Source organism: Archocentrus centrarchus, chromosome 11, assembly GCF_007364275.1.
Source record: "Archocentrus centrarchus isolate MPI-CPG fArcCen1 chromosome 11, fArcCen1, whole genome shotgun sequence".
In the NCBI taxonomy this organism is placed as follows: domain Eukaryota; kingdom Metazoa; phylum Chordata; class Actinopteri; order Cichliformes; family Cichlidae; genus Archocentrus; species Archocentrus centrarchus.
The window spans coordinates 33,446,074-33,461,489 of record NC_044356.1 but is presented as its reverse complement, the minus strand read 5'-3'; the positions used below and the strand labels follow the sequence as shown (position 1 = coordinate 33,461,489).

The 15,416-nt window shown below is 42.2% G+C and overlaps 1 protein-coding gene across 1 annotated transcript in view; it reads right to left on the bottom strand.

Moving 5' to 3' along the window:
• The window catches only part of LOC115788754 (regulating synaptic membrane exocytosis protein 2-like), a 66,800-nt gene extending 58,807 nt beyond the window's left edge, over positions 1 to 7,993 (bottom strand). The window contains exons 1-5 of the mRNA XM_030741916.1: positions 7,813 to 7,993; positions 7,359 to 7,522; positions 2,152 to 2,184; positions 1,909 to 2,010; positions 1,443 to 1,653 (exon numbers count right to left, since the gene is read on the bottom strand). Coding sequence (XP_030597776.1) covers positions 1,443 to 1,653; positions 1,909 to 2,010; positions 2,152 to 2,184; positions 7,359 to 7,507 — 495 coding nt within the window. The 5' untranslated portion in view covers positions 7,508 to 7,522; positions 7,813 to 7,993. The remainder of the gene's footprint in view (positions 1 to 1,442; positions 1,654 to 1,908; positions 2,011 to 2,151; positions 2,185 to 7,358; positions 7,523 to 7,812) is intronic.
• Positions 7,994 to 15,416: the final 7,423 nt, after the last annotated feature.

Genomic DNA, 15,416 nt, shown 5'->3' with positions numbered 1-15,416 from the left:
AGAATTGTGAGAACAATGTCTTAATTCTAGCAGCGCACTGAGAATTCTAATATCAAAGCTAGTATTAAAGAAAGATCAAATTAAGAATTGTCACAACAAAGGAAGAATTCTACCAACACATTGAGAATTCTAAGCTTCTAAGAATTCTCAGAACAAAGGAAGAATTCTACCAACACATTGAGAATTCTAAGCTTCTAAGAATTGTTACAACAAAGGAAGAATTCTACCAACACATTGAGAATTCTAAGCTTCTAAGAATTCTAAGAATTGTCAGAAAAAAGGAAGAATTCTACCAACACATTGAGAATTCTAAGCTTCTAAGAATTGTCACAACAAAGGAAGAATTCTACCAACACATTGAGAATTCTAAGCTCAAAGCCAGTATTCAAAGATTATATTCAGAATTGTGAGAACAATGTCTTCATTCTAGCAGCGCACTGAGAAGTCTAATATCAAAGCTAGTATTAACATAGCTCTTAATCTGGATTTAGAGAATCTAAATAATTCTCTGTTCTTCATGCACCTGAACTGAGCTGCATTTCTGAAGTTCTGCTCCACTCTGATCTTTGACAGCAACTTTATGAATGAGGGAATGACACAGCGTGCCAGTCAGCTGGTTCAGGTGCAGCAGGAAGGGAGGAGTCAGGGAGAACACCCGCCAGTCTGATAACAGTAACTGACTCAGAGTTGACTTTAGTAAATACCTCCATTAACACACAGATGATCTGCACATCCTACCACTCAGCTGTTCTACAGATTTCAGGTTTACAGGACCCCTCACAGCCTCCATCAGTTGCTAACAGAAAAGTACACCCTCATAACTCAGAACATAGTAATTCTCCATCTGCCATCGACAAGAATGACTGTTTTTGGAGAGAAGCATGCATTTAAAACCTGTATTTACACTCTATTATTTTTGTTGGTGGTTTTCACACTTTTTTTTTTGACCGGCTCATTTGTGCAGCTGTTTGTAGATTGTGTTACTGAAATTAATTTGCTGCGTCTGTGTAGTTTGTGCCTTGTAAAGTATACCACTTGTAGAACTTCCCACTGTCAGTGTCTCATTTTTGCAAACCTGACATCATGTTTATTAAATCTAAGAAGAAAACTCCAATGTCCAGAAATGTTTGGCCACTGTTCAGCTTTCTTCATTTTGTCCACGTATAACATAGCAACAGATTGGAAATGAAACAGTTCAGACTTTCAGGTTTAACTGAACAAAAACATTTCATTAACCATTTATGAATTACAGACATTTTATCTACAGTTATATATCAACAGTCAAATGAAAGCTCAAAGTCTGACCTTTAATTGTTTCATTTCAGAGTTATTAAACTGTGTCACTAACCAAACCATTAAACTGAAATTGATCTTGGACATTAAGCAGTGTGAAGAAAATGTCCAAAATAAAAATGTAGAAATCCACGCACTCACAGACCGACCTTATTGGCTCTCAAGGGGACACGCCCCCCGCAGCGGGCGCAGAAGAGGCTCTGACAGTAGCAGCATGCTCGGCCACAGCCGTCGGCGAACTTGGTTTTGCGACAGATACCGCAGGTTGGAGACTCTGCCCTCGCTGTCTGAGCCGCCAGAGGCTCCTCACCCAGCTTCTTCACCTGGTCTTTATACATCTCAAACTGCTGATGCAACTTCCTGTGAGGAGGAGGGAGGGCAGAGAAAGGAGACATCAGAGGATGACATTTGTCCACCTGTACTGAAGTCTGAACGACCAGTGAGCCAGTTCTTCTTCGGTTCATTAAAGAGGCGGAGACAGATGTGTACGACTGGAATCTGACCTTCAGTGTCAGACTGCGACACGATGAAAAAACACTGCATCAGGTGTCTACCTGAATTGAAGCTCAGGTAAGACACACACCTGTGCTCAGGTAAGCCTATGGGTTTACTCACGTCTGCAGCTCGTTGTCTGTCGGACTTTTAACCTGCAGAACTTCGGACACGTTGGTGGCAACGTTATTGACCAACTGACTGAACCCTGAGAACGGATTCCACCTGTCCAGGTAACACAGACAGTCAGCTGACAGGAAGCACATCAGTGGGGGGGGGTGGGGCAGTGTGGGAAACAAGAAGTAGCTTATTGAGAAAAAAGAGGCATGGCCAAGGGAGGTGCACTCTGGGGGATGAGGTACTTACAAGGACGAGGGAGGTTTCAGTTCCTCCTGCTCCCTGCCGACACAAACATGGCGATGAGAATGATGATGATGATGATGGCGATGAAGATGGTGATGATGAAGATGTCGATGAAATAAAATAAAAACAAAGTCAGAACAGAAACAAACTGAAACTAAAGCTTTGAATTATCAGAAACACAAAGAGACATTGAGCTGCTGAAGCACGTTTAATTCATTTCTCCTCTGTCACCACCGAGAGGGTCCGAACGCCACCACTGATCCGCAGCACGCCGATGAAGGCGAACACACAGCTGTAGCTGAGGCCTATACTGAAGCAGGATTTTGGTGCATCCAGGTACCTTCAGGGTTAACTGGGTTTCAGTACCACAAAAATGATTCACTTCTCAATGGGGCAAATCGCCATGGTAACTCATGCTGTGAGTTACCTGTGATCCTAATGTGTGCCAGAGCTGGTTAGATGAGAGATCATCCATTCCTGGAAGATCCCGTGGACCTCTGAAGGGAGAGTACGAGGGTCTGAAGTTTGCTGTAGTGTCCTAATATGTGATCCTAAAAAAGGACATCTACACTGTACTTGCTGAACTCATATCAAATTTGTATGTAGACTAAGTCTATGTTTGAATTCAGTTTTTATTCTTAATCTTTGCTCTCAAACCCTTAAAGAAGCCCCAAGTCTGCAGCTGAGAGACTAAAAACTAAAACTGTGGGGAGCAGGTTATATCAGAGTTTTCATTTAAATTCAGCTGGAAGTGCCACATTTTCACTGATTCTTTTATTCACATCATGTTTTAAGCACGATGAAGAGTCTCTGTTGAGGGACTACGTTTTATACAGGTGCTGGTCATAAAATTAGAATATCATGAAAAAGTTGATTTATTTCAGTAATTCCATTCAAAAAGTGAAACTTGTATATTATATTCATTCATTACACACAGACTGATATATTTCAAATGTTTGTTCCTTTTAATTTTGATGATTATAACTGACAGCTAATGAAAACCCCAAATTCAGTATCTCAGAAAATTAGAATATTACTTTAGACCAATACAAAAAAGGATTGTTAGAAATGTTGGCCAAGTGAAAAGTATGACCATGAAACATGCTCAGGTGTTATGAGAGCCCAGGTTGCTCTGATAGTGGCCTTCAGCTCTTCTGAATTGTTGGGTCTGGCGTATCACATCTTCCTCTTCACAATACCTCATAGATTTTCTATGGGGTTAAAGGTCAGGCGAGTTTGCCAATTAAGAACAGGGATACCATGGTCCTTAAAGCAGGTACTGGTAGCTTTGGCACTGTGTGCAGGTGCCAAGTCCTGTTTAAAAATGAAACCTGCATCTCCATAAAGTTGGTCAGCAGCAGGAAGCATGAAGTGCTCTAAAACTTGATGGCTGCGTTGACCTTGGACCTCAGAAAACACAGTGGACCAACACCAGCAGATGACATGGCACCCCAAACCATCACTGACTGTGGAAACTTCACACTGGACCTCAGCCAGCGTGGACTCTGTGCCTCTCCTCTCTTCCTCCAGACTCTGGGACCTTGATTTCCAAAGGAAATGCAACATTGACTTTGATCAGAGAACATAACTTTGGAGCACTCAGCAGCAGTCCAGTCCTTTTAGCCCAGGCGAGACGCTTCTGACGCCGTCTCTTGTCCAAGAGCGGCTCGACACGAGGACTGTGACAGCTGAAACCATGTCTGCATACGTCTGTGCTGGTGGTTCTTGAAGCACTGACTCCAGCTGCAGTCCACTCTTTGGGAATCTCCCCCACATTTTTGAATGGGTTTTGTTTCACAGTCCTCTCCAAGGTGTGGTTATCACTATTGCTTGTACACTTTTTTCTGCCACATCTTTTCCTTCCCTTCGCCTCTCTGTTAATGTGCTTGGACACAGAGCTCTGTGAACAGCCAGCCTCTTTAGCAATGACCTTTTGTGTGTTGCCCTCCTTAGGCAAAGTGTTAAAGGTCACCTTTTGGACAACTGTCAAGTCAGCAGTCTTCCCCAAGATTGTGTAGCCTACAGAACTAGACTGAGAGAGCATTTAAAGGCCTTTGCAGGTGTTTGGAGTTAATTAGCTGATTAGAGTGTGGCACCAGGTGTCTTCAATATTGAACCTTTTCACAATATTCTAATTTTCTGAGATACTGAATTTGGGGTTTTCATTAGTTGTCAGTTATGATCATCAAAATTAAAAGAAACAGACATTTGAAATATATCAGTCTGTGTGTAATGAATGAATATAATATACAAGTTTCCCTTTTTGAATGGAATTACAAATAAATCAACTTTTTCATGATATTCTAATTTTATGACCAGCACCTGTATGTGCAGCTGTATTAATTTACTAAAATCCCTGAATGAAGCACAATCTGTGCATTGCATTGTCACAGGGATGTATTAATTTGTTTGGATTCATTTGGTGATGCAGAAAATGTAAAAATGTTCTTGTTGCTGAGTCTCTTTGACAGTGTTGTAAACACGGCACACACTAAATACACCTGTTCAATCAATCACATCATTTTCACTGTGATCTGTGACAAATTGAAGCGATTTCCATGTCTCCTTTTTCACGCTCTGGGACAGTAAGCTTGTGGAGGAAAAGTCATATGACCGGTGAAACACCCCTTTTAGACTGATCAGATGCTGCCAACACCGCCCTTGTCGTGTGGGCATGCAGGGGAAACCCCGGGTTAACTTAATGAGCTGAGAACCAGCTCCGTGTGACCGTTTATCCTGATTGCCAGTGTTAGGGTCAGAAATTCTACCTAACAGAAAGATACTCTGGGTATGAGGAACTCGCAGGGCCCCGTTTGTTTGTTTGACCACAAAGGTAAATAAACTGAGTAAACAAACAATTGATTCTTTTAACTGATTTCATTCATCTTCCTGTGACTTCAGCAGCTCTTATTTGAAAATCAAATATAAATGGCAAAAAGGCACAACAAAAAAAAAAAACAAGACAGGCAGGAAACAATTCAAACTAAAAGCACACACATGTCACGTGGTCAACAGTCGCGATGCATGCCTGGCCACACCCCCACAGTGATGCCACACCAGGTGTTTTTGTTCCATAAACGTTACTTCCATTGAGTTGACAGGCTGAAAGTTGGGGAGGTCTCAGGTTTGCGATTTACGGTCTGTTCACACATCAGTGATAAAAACGTGAAAACGTTTCCACGTCTGACGCCCGTCACGCTGCTGAAGGCTTGCACCATTGGCAGCTGGTCCACAGTGTGTGCTGTCACTTTAACATGGCAATGTTTATATAGAAGTCGCTGCTGATCGGCTCACACGTGTGACAATACACACGCCATACCACCGAAAACTGTTCTCAAAGCCATTAGCGCTGTTTCAAAACACATGTTGCAAGAAGAAACTGCAGTGAAACAGTGCGGGCTCAGGCAGTGGAGGGCCTCTAAAACAGAAAACAAACAAACAACACAGTGAGAATAGAAAGACTCAGTTTTATGTCACTGATGAAAGGGGTCACGTGTTCCATACATTTTAAATATAAGGGTTTCAGAGGCTGCTTGACACCCTCTGACCTCAAAGACTCTGCAGTGACATCTGGAGACCACAGGTGGTAACAGCAGCTCAGACACAGACAGTAGCTGCAGTCCTCAAACAGCCCGAAATCACCAGACGCTCTGATCCCCATTAAACCACGACCCCCCTCATCCACCCAGCAACACCCCCACTAATGGGATAACTGGATTTAGTCTGCAGTTCCAGTAAAACTCATAAAGGAACCAGCCAGTCTGTAAAATCACCAACATCAACCAGGACAACCAGGAGGCATTCTGGGTAACATCCTGCCAGATTTTACTTATCCTACTGGCGCACAAGTGCTACACAGGAAGCACTGAAAAACAGTTCCATCTGCACCCTGCACATTCAAACTGAGCGTCATTCAAAAGCATCTTCTGAACATAGCTGAGAAAGATCCTCGTTCTGTCCTCACAGGGACCGGGTTCTCTCTGGACCTCATGAGGACCTGTACCGTACTGTCTCATCAAGACCTCCTCAGACAGGATGAGCCACATTCAGAGAGCTGCAGTTCATTTTTAAGATTTCACATTAAAAACATGCCATGAAGGATTCCATCAATGGTTTCTGAACATTTTAGCATGACACAAAAATCTGAATAAAAATAAATTTTCTCTTCTTCCATCTATTATCAGATGGCTCCTCACATTTATCTGGTGACCCTTTGGAACAAATGTAGAAACATTTATTGTATATACATCAGCTCTCAGAGAAAAATGTTATAATCCTGAATCAGGAGACACACTCTGGGTTCATTAGAAATGCTCTTATTTTTGAAAGAAATGCTCTTATTGTTTTCTTCTAATAGATCTAATAGAATAATTAGAAATGCTGCAAAATACATTTAATCAAGAGGCCAGTTTAAAAACACCTTCACACTGTTCCCATTTATTATAGTGTAAAGAAGTTTAATGTCATTCTGAAACACCTCAGCGGTCACCAGAAAGGCCCGAGAGTGACTTCACTTCCTCAGAGTGCTCAGATAAAACAACCTGGGTCAGAAGCTGCTGGTGACCGTTTACTGCTCCTCCATAGAAAGCGTAGTGACATATTATATTATACGTGTTATATTATTATTATATAACATGTATAATTAATACCATTGGTACTACACATCAGATAGATTGATCTTTTATCAATGAAACAGTTGCCAGTTGTATTTTTTTCTAACGATCAATCAACCTAACCTGATGCATGGCAGGCCTTTGTACAACTGTGGATTAAATAATTCATTATTCCATTAACATGCAGTAAATTATCTGTTCTGGAAAAATGGGCAAAAGCACTTACTCACAGGACATTTTCAGGCCCTCTTATAGGTCACTTTAGCAAAAAAAAAAAAAGTCCAGCCAGACATTTTGAGGCTCAGGTGTTTAAGGGTTAGGCAGTAATTCTCATTTCAGTGTTTCTGGTCAGTTAAGCAAACCCCAAACTTCTGAGCAGATGTGCACGTTCAGCATGTAAACATTCATCTTTCAGACCTGCTGTCTGCTCCTTTCACTGATGAAGATCTGGAGGTCAGAGGTCACCTTCCTGTCTCTATCACGTTAAACCTTCCTGCTGCTGGCGCGAATGCTTTTATTTTGAAATTCTCACTGTTACTGGATTACATGCTTTTATTTTCTCTGATCACCAGCTGATTCCATAATCAATAATCTTACTTGAGCATGCTCTGTTCCTTCTCCTCCTCCTTCTTTTGCCTCTCCATCACCGACAGGATGATGCTCCGCTCCTCCTCCGTCAGGTGGCTCAGGTCCGGCAGCTCCGGCCCAGGCCCCGCGACCGGTGCCGGTCCGGCCGGCCCGGACATGCTGCCTGTGGGCCGCTGGAAGAGAAGGACGCGTCGGTCAGGCCAAAGCCACACGACCGGAGCCCGTCATCAATAATCATAAATGATGATGATGATGACGAAGGCCACGGAGCTGCAGGGTGTTCACATTATTTTGCTCTGCTCCAGGTGCGTTCAGCGGCTCGGCGCGCAGCTTTATGGCCGCGGCGAAGGCTCGAGGAGCGGACAGAGGAGCGCAGAGCCGCTCCACCTGCAGTTTCACCTCCATCAGACCATCCACCGTTCACCATCATCATCATCCTCCTCCTCCTCCTCCTCCGGCTCACCAACAGGCGAAGCGGCGTCCTCCTGTTCGCTACTCCGCAGTCATGTCGTCTCCTCCGGGTTCAACGGCGGCTCCGCCCTCTGCCCCCGGCGCTGCGGCCGTCCTCCTCGGCCTACTGTGGTCGCCGAGTCCCGCTGTGGTTCTTCGGTGCTTCTCGGCGATGACAGATGGAGCCGCGACGACGGAGGAGACGGAGGATAAAATAAATAAATCTTCATGGGGAAGTGGGCGGGGGCACTGCGTGACGTAGGCTACAACAAAGATCAGCTGGTCTCGAGGGGGTGGGGGGAGCTAAAGATAGAGCTGCAGATAAATATACGAACAGACGCGTCATCAATCAATCAGTCAGTCAGTGAGCTCAGGGATCGGTAAAAAGCTGGTGTTACAGACATTATTCCACCAAATAAATTAAATATGAGCACCTTTTAAAGCATTAAAAAGAGATTAAAAGCACACCCCTTCAAAATTAAAGACTTTTCATTTCAAAATAAAACACAATGAATTAAAAAAGTCATTACGTTTTAAGTGAACAAATTATAAATTATAACACAACGTAATATAATAAAAATATTATGGTATAATATTACGCAAATGATGACGAATATAGTGCAACACATTATTTAGCCTCCACATTTGTAACACTGCATCCGAAACAGTCTGCAGCTCAAACAGGAGTCAAATCACTGCCTGACTTTCACTTTCAGCGCTGGGAGAGATCAGGATCCCTTCCGTTCGAGCTTTTCATTACGCTTAAAAGCTTTTTAAGACTGAAAACTATGTTAACTAAATAAAAGACGAACAGTTCAAATACTCAATGCTGTGTGTCAACCACTTGCCTGATCACTGACATGAGAATTCCCAAAAGAGGTGAGTTGCTGCTGGTTCTTTCATGGTGAATTGATGGTGCAGCTGTGTAAAAAGATAAACTCTGCTGTTTAAGTTCATAATATTCCTAATTATTCTGTAATTCGCAATTATTTTAACACCTACACTGAGAGAAATATCATCTGTCGGGCTTCAGAGTACGCTATAGACAAAGTACTGGGCCATACCTTTAAATTCAGATGTTTTCAGTCCCTTTGGCAAAGGTGAATAAAATCAAGCATCTGGCCATGCAGTCAGCCTTTACGAACATTTGGGAAAGAATGATCACTGGAGAGCTCACTGAGTTTGAGTGTGGTACTGTAGTAGGACGCCATTATAGACACCAGTCAATTTGTGAAATTTCTTCCCTCCTAGATATTCCATGTCAGCTGTAAACATTGTTGCTGCAGGGTGGACTCATTTAGGAACCACAGCAGCTCAGCCACAAAGTGGCAGACCATGTAAAGTTAGAATGGGAGGCAGAGCCTTCAGCTTTCAGGCCCCTCTTCTTTGGAATCAGCCCCCAGTTTGGATTGGGGAGACACACACCCTCTTTATTTTTAAGTTTAGGCTTAAAACTTTCCTTTATGATCAAGCTGATAGTTAGAGCTGGATCAGGTGACCCTGAACCCTCTCTTAGCTATGCTGCTATAGGCTCAGACTGGTAGAAGCTTTCTATGATGCTCTGAGCATTTCTTCTTCACATAACTTGTTCACTTGCTGTGTGTTTATACAGCAGTCTGCATTTAAGATAAGATCAATCTTTATTGTCACTGCACTGTCATACATGTATAATAGTGCAACAAAATTGCAGAGCTGTCCATATATGTGCAGTAGAAACGCACAATAAATAAAATCACTCAAATAAATAAAATCACTTGTAATAAATAAAGTCATACATCAAATGTATAAAAAGATAGCTCATCAGATGGCACACATAACACACACAGACACAGCCGCTCACAACTCTCCACAACTGCTTTTTTTTTCTTTTTTAAATCATTAGTTATTTTTAAACTCTGGCTCTCTTCCACAGTGTACCTTTTGTGCCTTTCTCCCTCCCCTCACCCCTAACTGATCACAGCAGATGGCTGATGCTTCCTGAGCCTTGTTCTCCTGGAGGTTTCTTCCTGTTAAAAGGGAGTTTTTCCTTCCCACAGTTAAAAAGGGTTCGTTAAAGGGAATTGTCTGATTATCGGGGTTTTCTCTGTATTATTGTAGTGTCTTTACCTTAGAATATAAAGCACCTTGAAGTAAATTTGGTGCTATATTTGGTGCTATATAAAATAGAATTGGATTATTTTAACACACATTTATATAGTTATCAAGGTCAGTGGAGGATACTGACTGAGTGGAGTGTAGGATTGCCGATTATGTCACAGTGGAGGCGACAAAGACTGTCCAGGCTCCTCCAAATATGGCCGAAAAATGTGTCTTCCTTTGGCCTGGATTTGAAAGACACATCAGGTGTATCCCTAGTATTCTACCCCATCCCAAGATTCATGGGACTGAAGCAGATGCAGGCATTTTTCAAACAAAAGGAAAGTGGCCAATAAATTTTTAAATATTACTGTTTCTGTGACACAAAATAAACTTTTATGTTTTTAGGTGAGAATGCAGGTGCATAAACGTCAAATATCCGCTCAATTTATTAAGATATTGTTTAATTGTAAACATGCTCTGATGTTTTTGGAGATGTTCATTCTATTATGTTGCATTTGTTCCTGAGCAAGTGGGTTTGGCTGAGATTCGAGTTAAGCTTCATAACGTGATTGTTTTATTTAACTTTAATGTCTTTCTAGAGAGCTGTCAGTATATTTTGAAATTAATCATTTACTCATCTTTATTCCTTGATGTACTGTACTGTACTGTACTGTACTACGATGCAACCACTTCAATTTCTCAAGGATTAAAAAACAAACAAACAAACAAAAAAAAACAAGCAAAGGTTTGGGCTCCATTTTAACAGTTTCTTTTCCCCAGCTGTGCTTTTTTTCTGTGACAGTCAGTGACAGAAACCACGCTGAGGTAAGGGAGATATGAAGATATGATGCAGATATGAAGGCTTGACCGTTCCATTTCACAGCCACTCTCTTCTGGGCTTCATGGTCTTCACAGCCTCCAAATAACACAGCCCTGAATTTGGACATAGTTTATATCTACACACAGGTAATTACCTGAATACCTGAAGTACAGCTGTGTTCAAAATAACAGCAGTCCAACCAGATCAATCAATCTTTTTGGTAGAAATCATATTACTACATGGCAAACAATTTACCAGTAGGTGTAGTAGAGTCATAGAAAACCAACAGATTCAACATTCATGATATGCATGCTCCTGAGTCTGTGTAATTGAATAATTAATTGAAAGGATCGTGTTCAAAATAATAGCAGTGTAGAGTCAATCAAGTCAGTCAAAACATGTTGTACATGCATTTCTCACTGAAAACCTGAGAAAAATGGGCCGTTCCAGACATTGTTCAAAAGAACAGCATTCTTTGATTAAAATGTTGATTGAAAAGGAGAAAACGTATAAAGAAGTGCAGAAAACGACAGGCTGCTCAGCTAAAATGATCTCCAGTGCTCTAAAATGGAAAGCAGAGAGACGTGGACGAAAACGGAAGACTACCATTGAAATGGATCGAAGAATAGCCAGGATGGCAAAGACTCAGCCAATAATCAGCTCCAGGGTGATCAGAGACAGTCTGACGTTACCTGTGAGTACTGTGACAATTAGAAGACACCTGTGTGAAGCTAATCTGTCAGCAAGAAGCCCCCATAAAGTCCCACTGTGGGAAAAGAAAAAGGCATGTGCTGAAGAGGTGGCAATTTGCCAAAGAACACATTGACTGACCTGCAGAGAAATGTAGAAACATTTTATGGACTGATGAAAGTAAGATTGTTCTTTTTGGGTCCAAGAACCACAGACAGTTTGTCAGATGACCTCCAAGCACTGAATTCAAGCCACAGTACACAGTGAAGCTTGGTGGTGCCAGCATCATGATATGGGGATGTTTCTCTTACTATGGTGTCGGGCCTATTTATTGCATACCAGGCATTATGGATCAGTTTGCATATATCAAAATCCTTGAAGAGGTCATGTTGCCTTATGCTGAAGAGGAAATGCCCTTGAAATGGGTGTTTCAACAAGACAACAACCCCAACCACACCAGTAAGAGAGCAGCATCTTGGTTCCAGACCAACAAAATTAAATTTATGGAGTGGTCAGACCACCCCCTCGGACCTTAATCCAAAGGAAAACTTGTGGAGTGACATTAAAAATGCTGTTTCTGAGGCAAAACCAAGAAATGCAGAGGAATTGTGGAAAACTGTCAAATCATCCTGGAACACCTGTTCACAGGTGTTAGAAGTTGGTTGACTCCATGCAACACAGATGTGAAGCAGTTCTCAGAAACAGTGGTTATCCAACGAAATATTAGTTTAGCGAGTTACAGGAATGCTAATTGGTAAAGATTTTTCAGTTCATAAAGTGAATATTTGACCTTATAAAGAAAAATGCAGACCAGCTATTTTTTTGAACAGCCCAACATTCATTTTTCTTCATTTCCTGTAAAATAATTGGAAAATTTATACATTTTTCTTCAATGTTTTGATTTATAATATAATGTGCAGTGTTCCCAGTGCCTGGAAATAAACACTATTATAAGGATTCTGAGCTTTAATCATGTTTTTGAGTGTACTGCTATTATTTTGAACACAACTGTACATATAAACATTAAACTAAGGATCACAATAAGTAAATAAACCAGAAGTCCAAAAACTCAAATGCTGGCTAAACACCAAACCAGCAGCTCACATTCAGCTCCTGGCAGAGCATTACCTCTGTTAATGTATAAATGTACTAAAACTCCTTTGGCCTTTGTCTGTTCATTATCCCTCTTCTCCCACCCATCAATCTATCAGATACAGCATGGATGCCACCATAAAATCCTCCAGCCCCTGACTTTAGGAGGAAGAGAACATGTCCTCGGTGTCACCACTGATCACATCCAGCCAAAAAAATAAATAAATAAAAGCTACTTGCTCACTTGCTGCAAGGGTTTGCCACAGCAAGTAGCGCCACATGTTTGATTTGGCAGAATTTTTATGCTGAATGCCCTTCCTGACACAACCCCAAAGGAGATTTGTGTCTCTGGCTATAATCAAACTATAGCAACTTTTTTCCTTGCCAAGCAAATATATTGACCACTGCACCACTGGAGGCACTATATCCACCTAAAACATAAAGAACTTAAATCTAAACATCTTCAAGAGCCAAAAAAGGTTTTTACCATGGTCCCTGGGTCCTTTGCTTTGAGTTTTGTATTTTCTTGTAGCAGCTTTTCCTGGTTTGTTTTTTACATTTTCAGGTTTTCGTTTAACATTTAGTTCTGCTCTTGGTTTCAGTTTGGTTTGTGTTTTATTCCTCGAGTCCCTGTTTATTCTTGCCTCCCTTGTGTTTCCGTGTCTGACTTAGTCTTTGTCTCTATGTCTTTTTTTTTTTTTGTCAAGTTGGTCATGTTTCCCAGTTTTGTTGTCTTTCTTCCTGGTTTGATTTGGTGGGTGATGTTCTCTGTCTCTTGTGGTTAGTTTAACTTCCCCCAGAGTCACTATGTTAACCATCCCCAGCTGTGTTCAGACCTGCTGCCATTCCCACATTATCTTGTGTGTGTATAAATTGTCTCAGTCTCCCTTTGTCCTTTGTTGAGTCATCCCACTTAGCTGTGTGCTCCCTTGCTCTGTGTGTTCCTGTATACTCTGAGTTTTTTTTGCTGTTTAGATCTTCCTCCTCTGCTATTGCGTTGGACCATGTACCCTGGTGAGCAGTCAGCATTAAAGCTGCATATTTGAGTTTTCACCTTGCCCTCCTAGTCCTGCATTTGGGCCCACAATCTGCCTGTCACTCATCTGGTTTATGACATAACGACTCAACAAAGTATGGACCCAGTGGATTCAATAATGTTGGACTACCATGAAGAATTGAACAGACTAGCCAAGATTTCCGCTTGCATCCATAAATCCACTGATATAAAGACCATATCAGTTGGATTAATTGCCACAGACAGCATAATCAGCAGGTTATCTACTAATTGGAAGGTTGGTGGTTCAATTCCTGACTGCCCCAGCGATGTAACCGTCAGAGTATAAATGTGTGTGAATGTTAGATAGTAAGCACTTAGCTGCAGAAGGAAGTGCTTGTATGAATGGGTAAATGCACATGTGCTGTATAAAGCACTTGCTCAGCTAGAGAAGAAAAGCGCTATATAAGAACTAGTCCATTTACCATTACTCCTCCAGTTACCCAACATTTCCAGTTTACACAGCTCCTTAGCCACTATGAGAGAGCAGATCGGCCCAAGAGTTGGCTCTGTCACTCACCAGCTCCTCCACATCAATGCAGTAGCTCCACCTTCAGCCAGCTCCTCACTGCCCCAACAGCTGCAGCTCAGCGACCAACCCTCATCTCTCTGTTCTGCAGCTGGCGCTCCTTCGTCTGATCGGGCGGGCTGACTGCATTTTTCATTGGCTACCCACTCTTCATTTCCGCAGTCTGCAGGCTTCTCACCTGCCTCCCAACCTTTAAGGTAGGGAAGTATGACTCTCAGCAGAGGAAACTCAGCCCAAAGATTTTATCGTGTTGCACAACAGGTTTCCATTTTGTTGGGTTTACCCCCCCGCCAGAGCTGCTTCCAGCCCAGGACATCCGAAGTCCAGCTGCCCGGCACTCTAGTCTGCTCCTCGCCAGCTTCAATGTTGGCCAAGGATAAGGAGCCAACCATTGCTGCACCCCATACTCCCACTGTCAGCGCACCACACCCAAAGCCTGAGACTGATTTTCAGACTGTGTGTGTCAACACTGGTCTTCCAGTGATTTTGTGTTCATAAAATGGTTGAGTATTGTGCTACTGAAAATAAGACTGAATATTCAGTTGAGTCTCCTCCTGGGCCTGGTTACATTAAGGTTTTTTTTTTTTGTTTTTTTTTGCAGAAAATCTAAATGGCAATTTTAACTTTTCTGTTTATGAGCCATCTATAGTTGTCTGTGTCTTAACTGCACATTCTCTTTTAAGAACAAGAGACTTGGTCTCTTAGACTCCATCTAGGGGTTTGGGTTCATTGTTTCCACTCTTTAGCCTGCACATCTGGTTCTGGAGTATTTAAGGACCAGCTTCAGAACCCCCTAGTAACTTTTTTTTCCAAAAAGGGACTAGTGACAAATTTAGCAACTTTTTCCGGCGACGTCTGTGACTTTTGGAGAGTTTTGGAGAAAGGCTGGAAACCTGAAATTCTCCCCTGTCACTGTTTTGTGTACATACAGCCATCATACTGTGTCCCTTCACACACTTTGGCATCGCCTGGACCTTGCTTTGGCAAGAGCACCCCCCCCCCATCCCCCCCCGGACCTTGCTTCGACACCGATGGGGGACCCCTACCTTGAACCAATCACCACTGTCATGTTGTACATGTCCTGCACCACCCTCAGATATTTCTCTGCCACTCCTGACTTCCTCATGTGGTACCAAACTTCCTCTCTTGGCACCCTATCATATACTTTCTCTAGATCCACAAAGACACAGTGAAGTTCCCTCTGACCATCTATACTTTTCCTTCAACACTCAAAGTAAATGTGACATCTGTAGTGCTCTTTCTCAGCATGAAGCCATACTGCTGCTCACTGATCATCACTCGTCTTCTCAGCCTAGTTTCAGGAACTCTTTCCCATATCTTCATGGTGTGGCT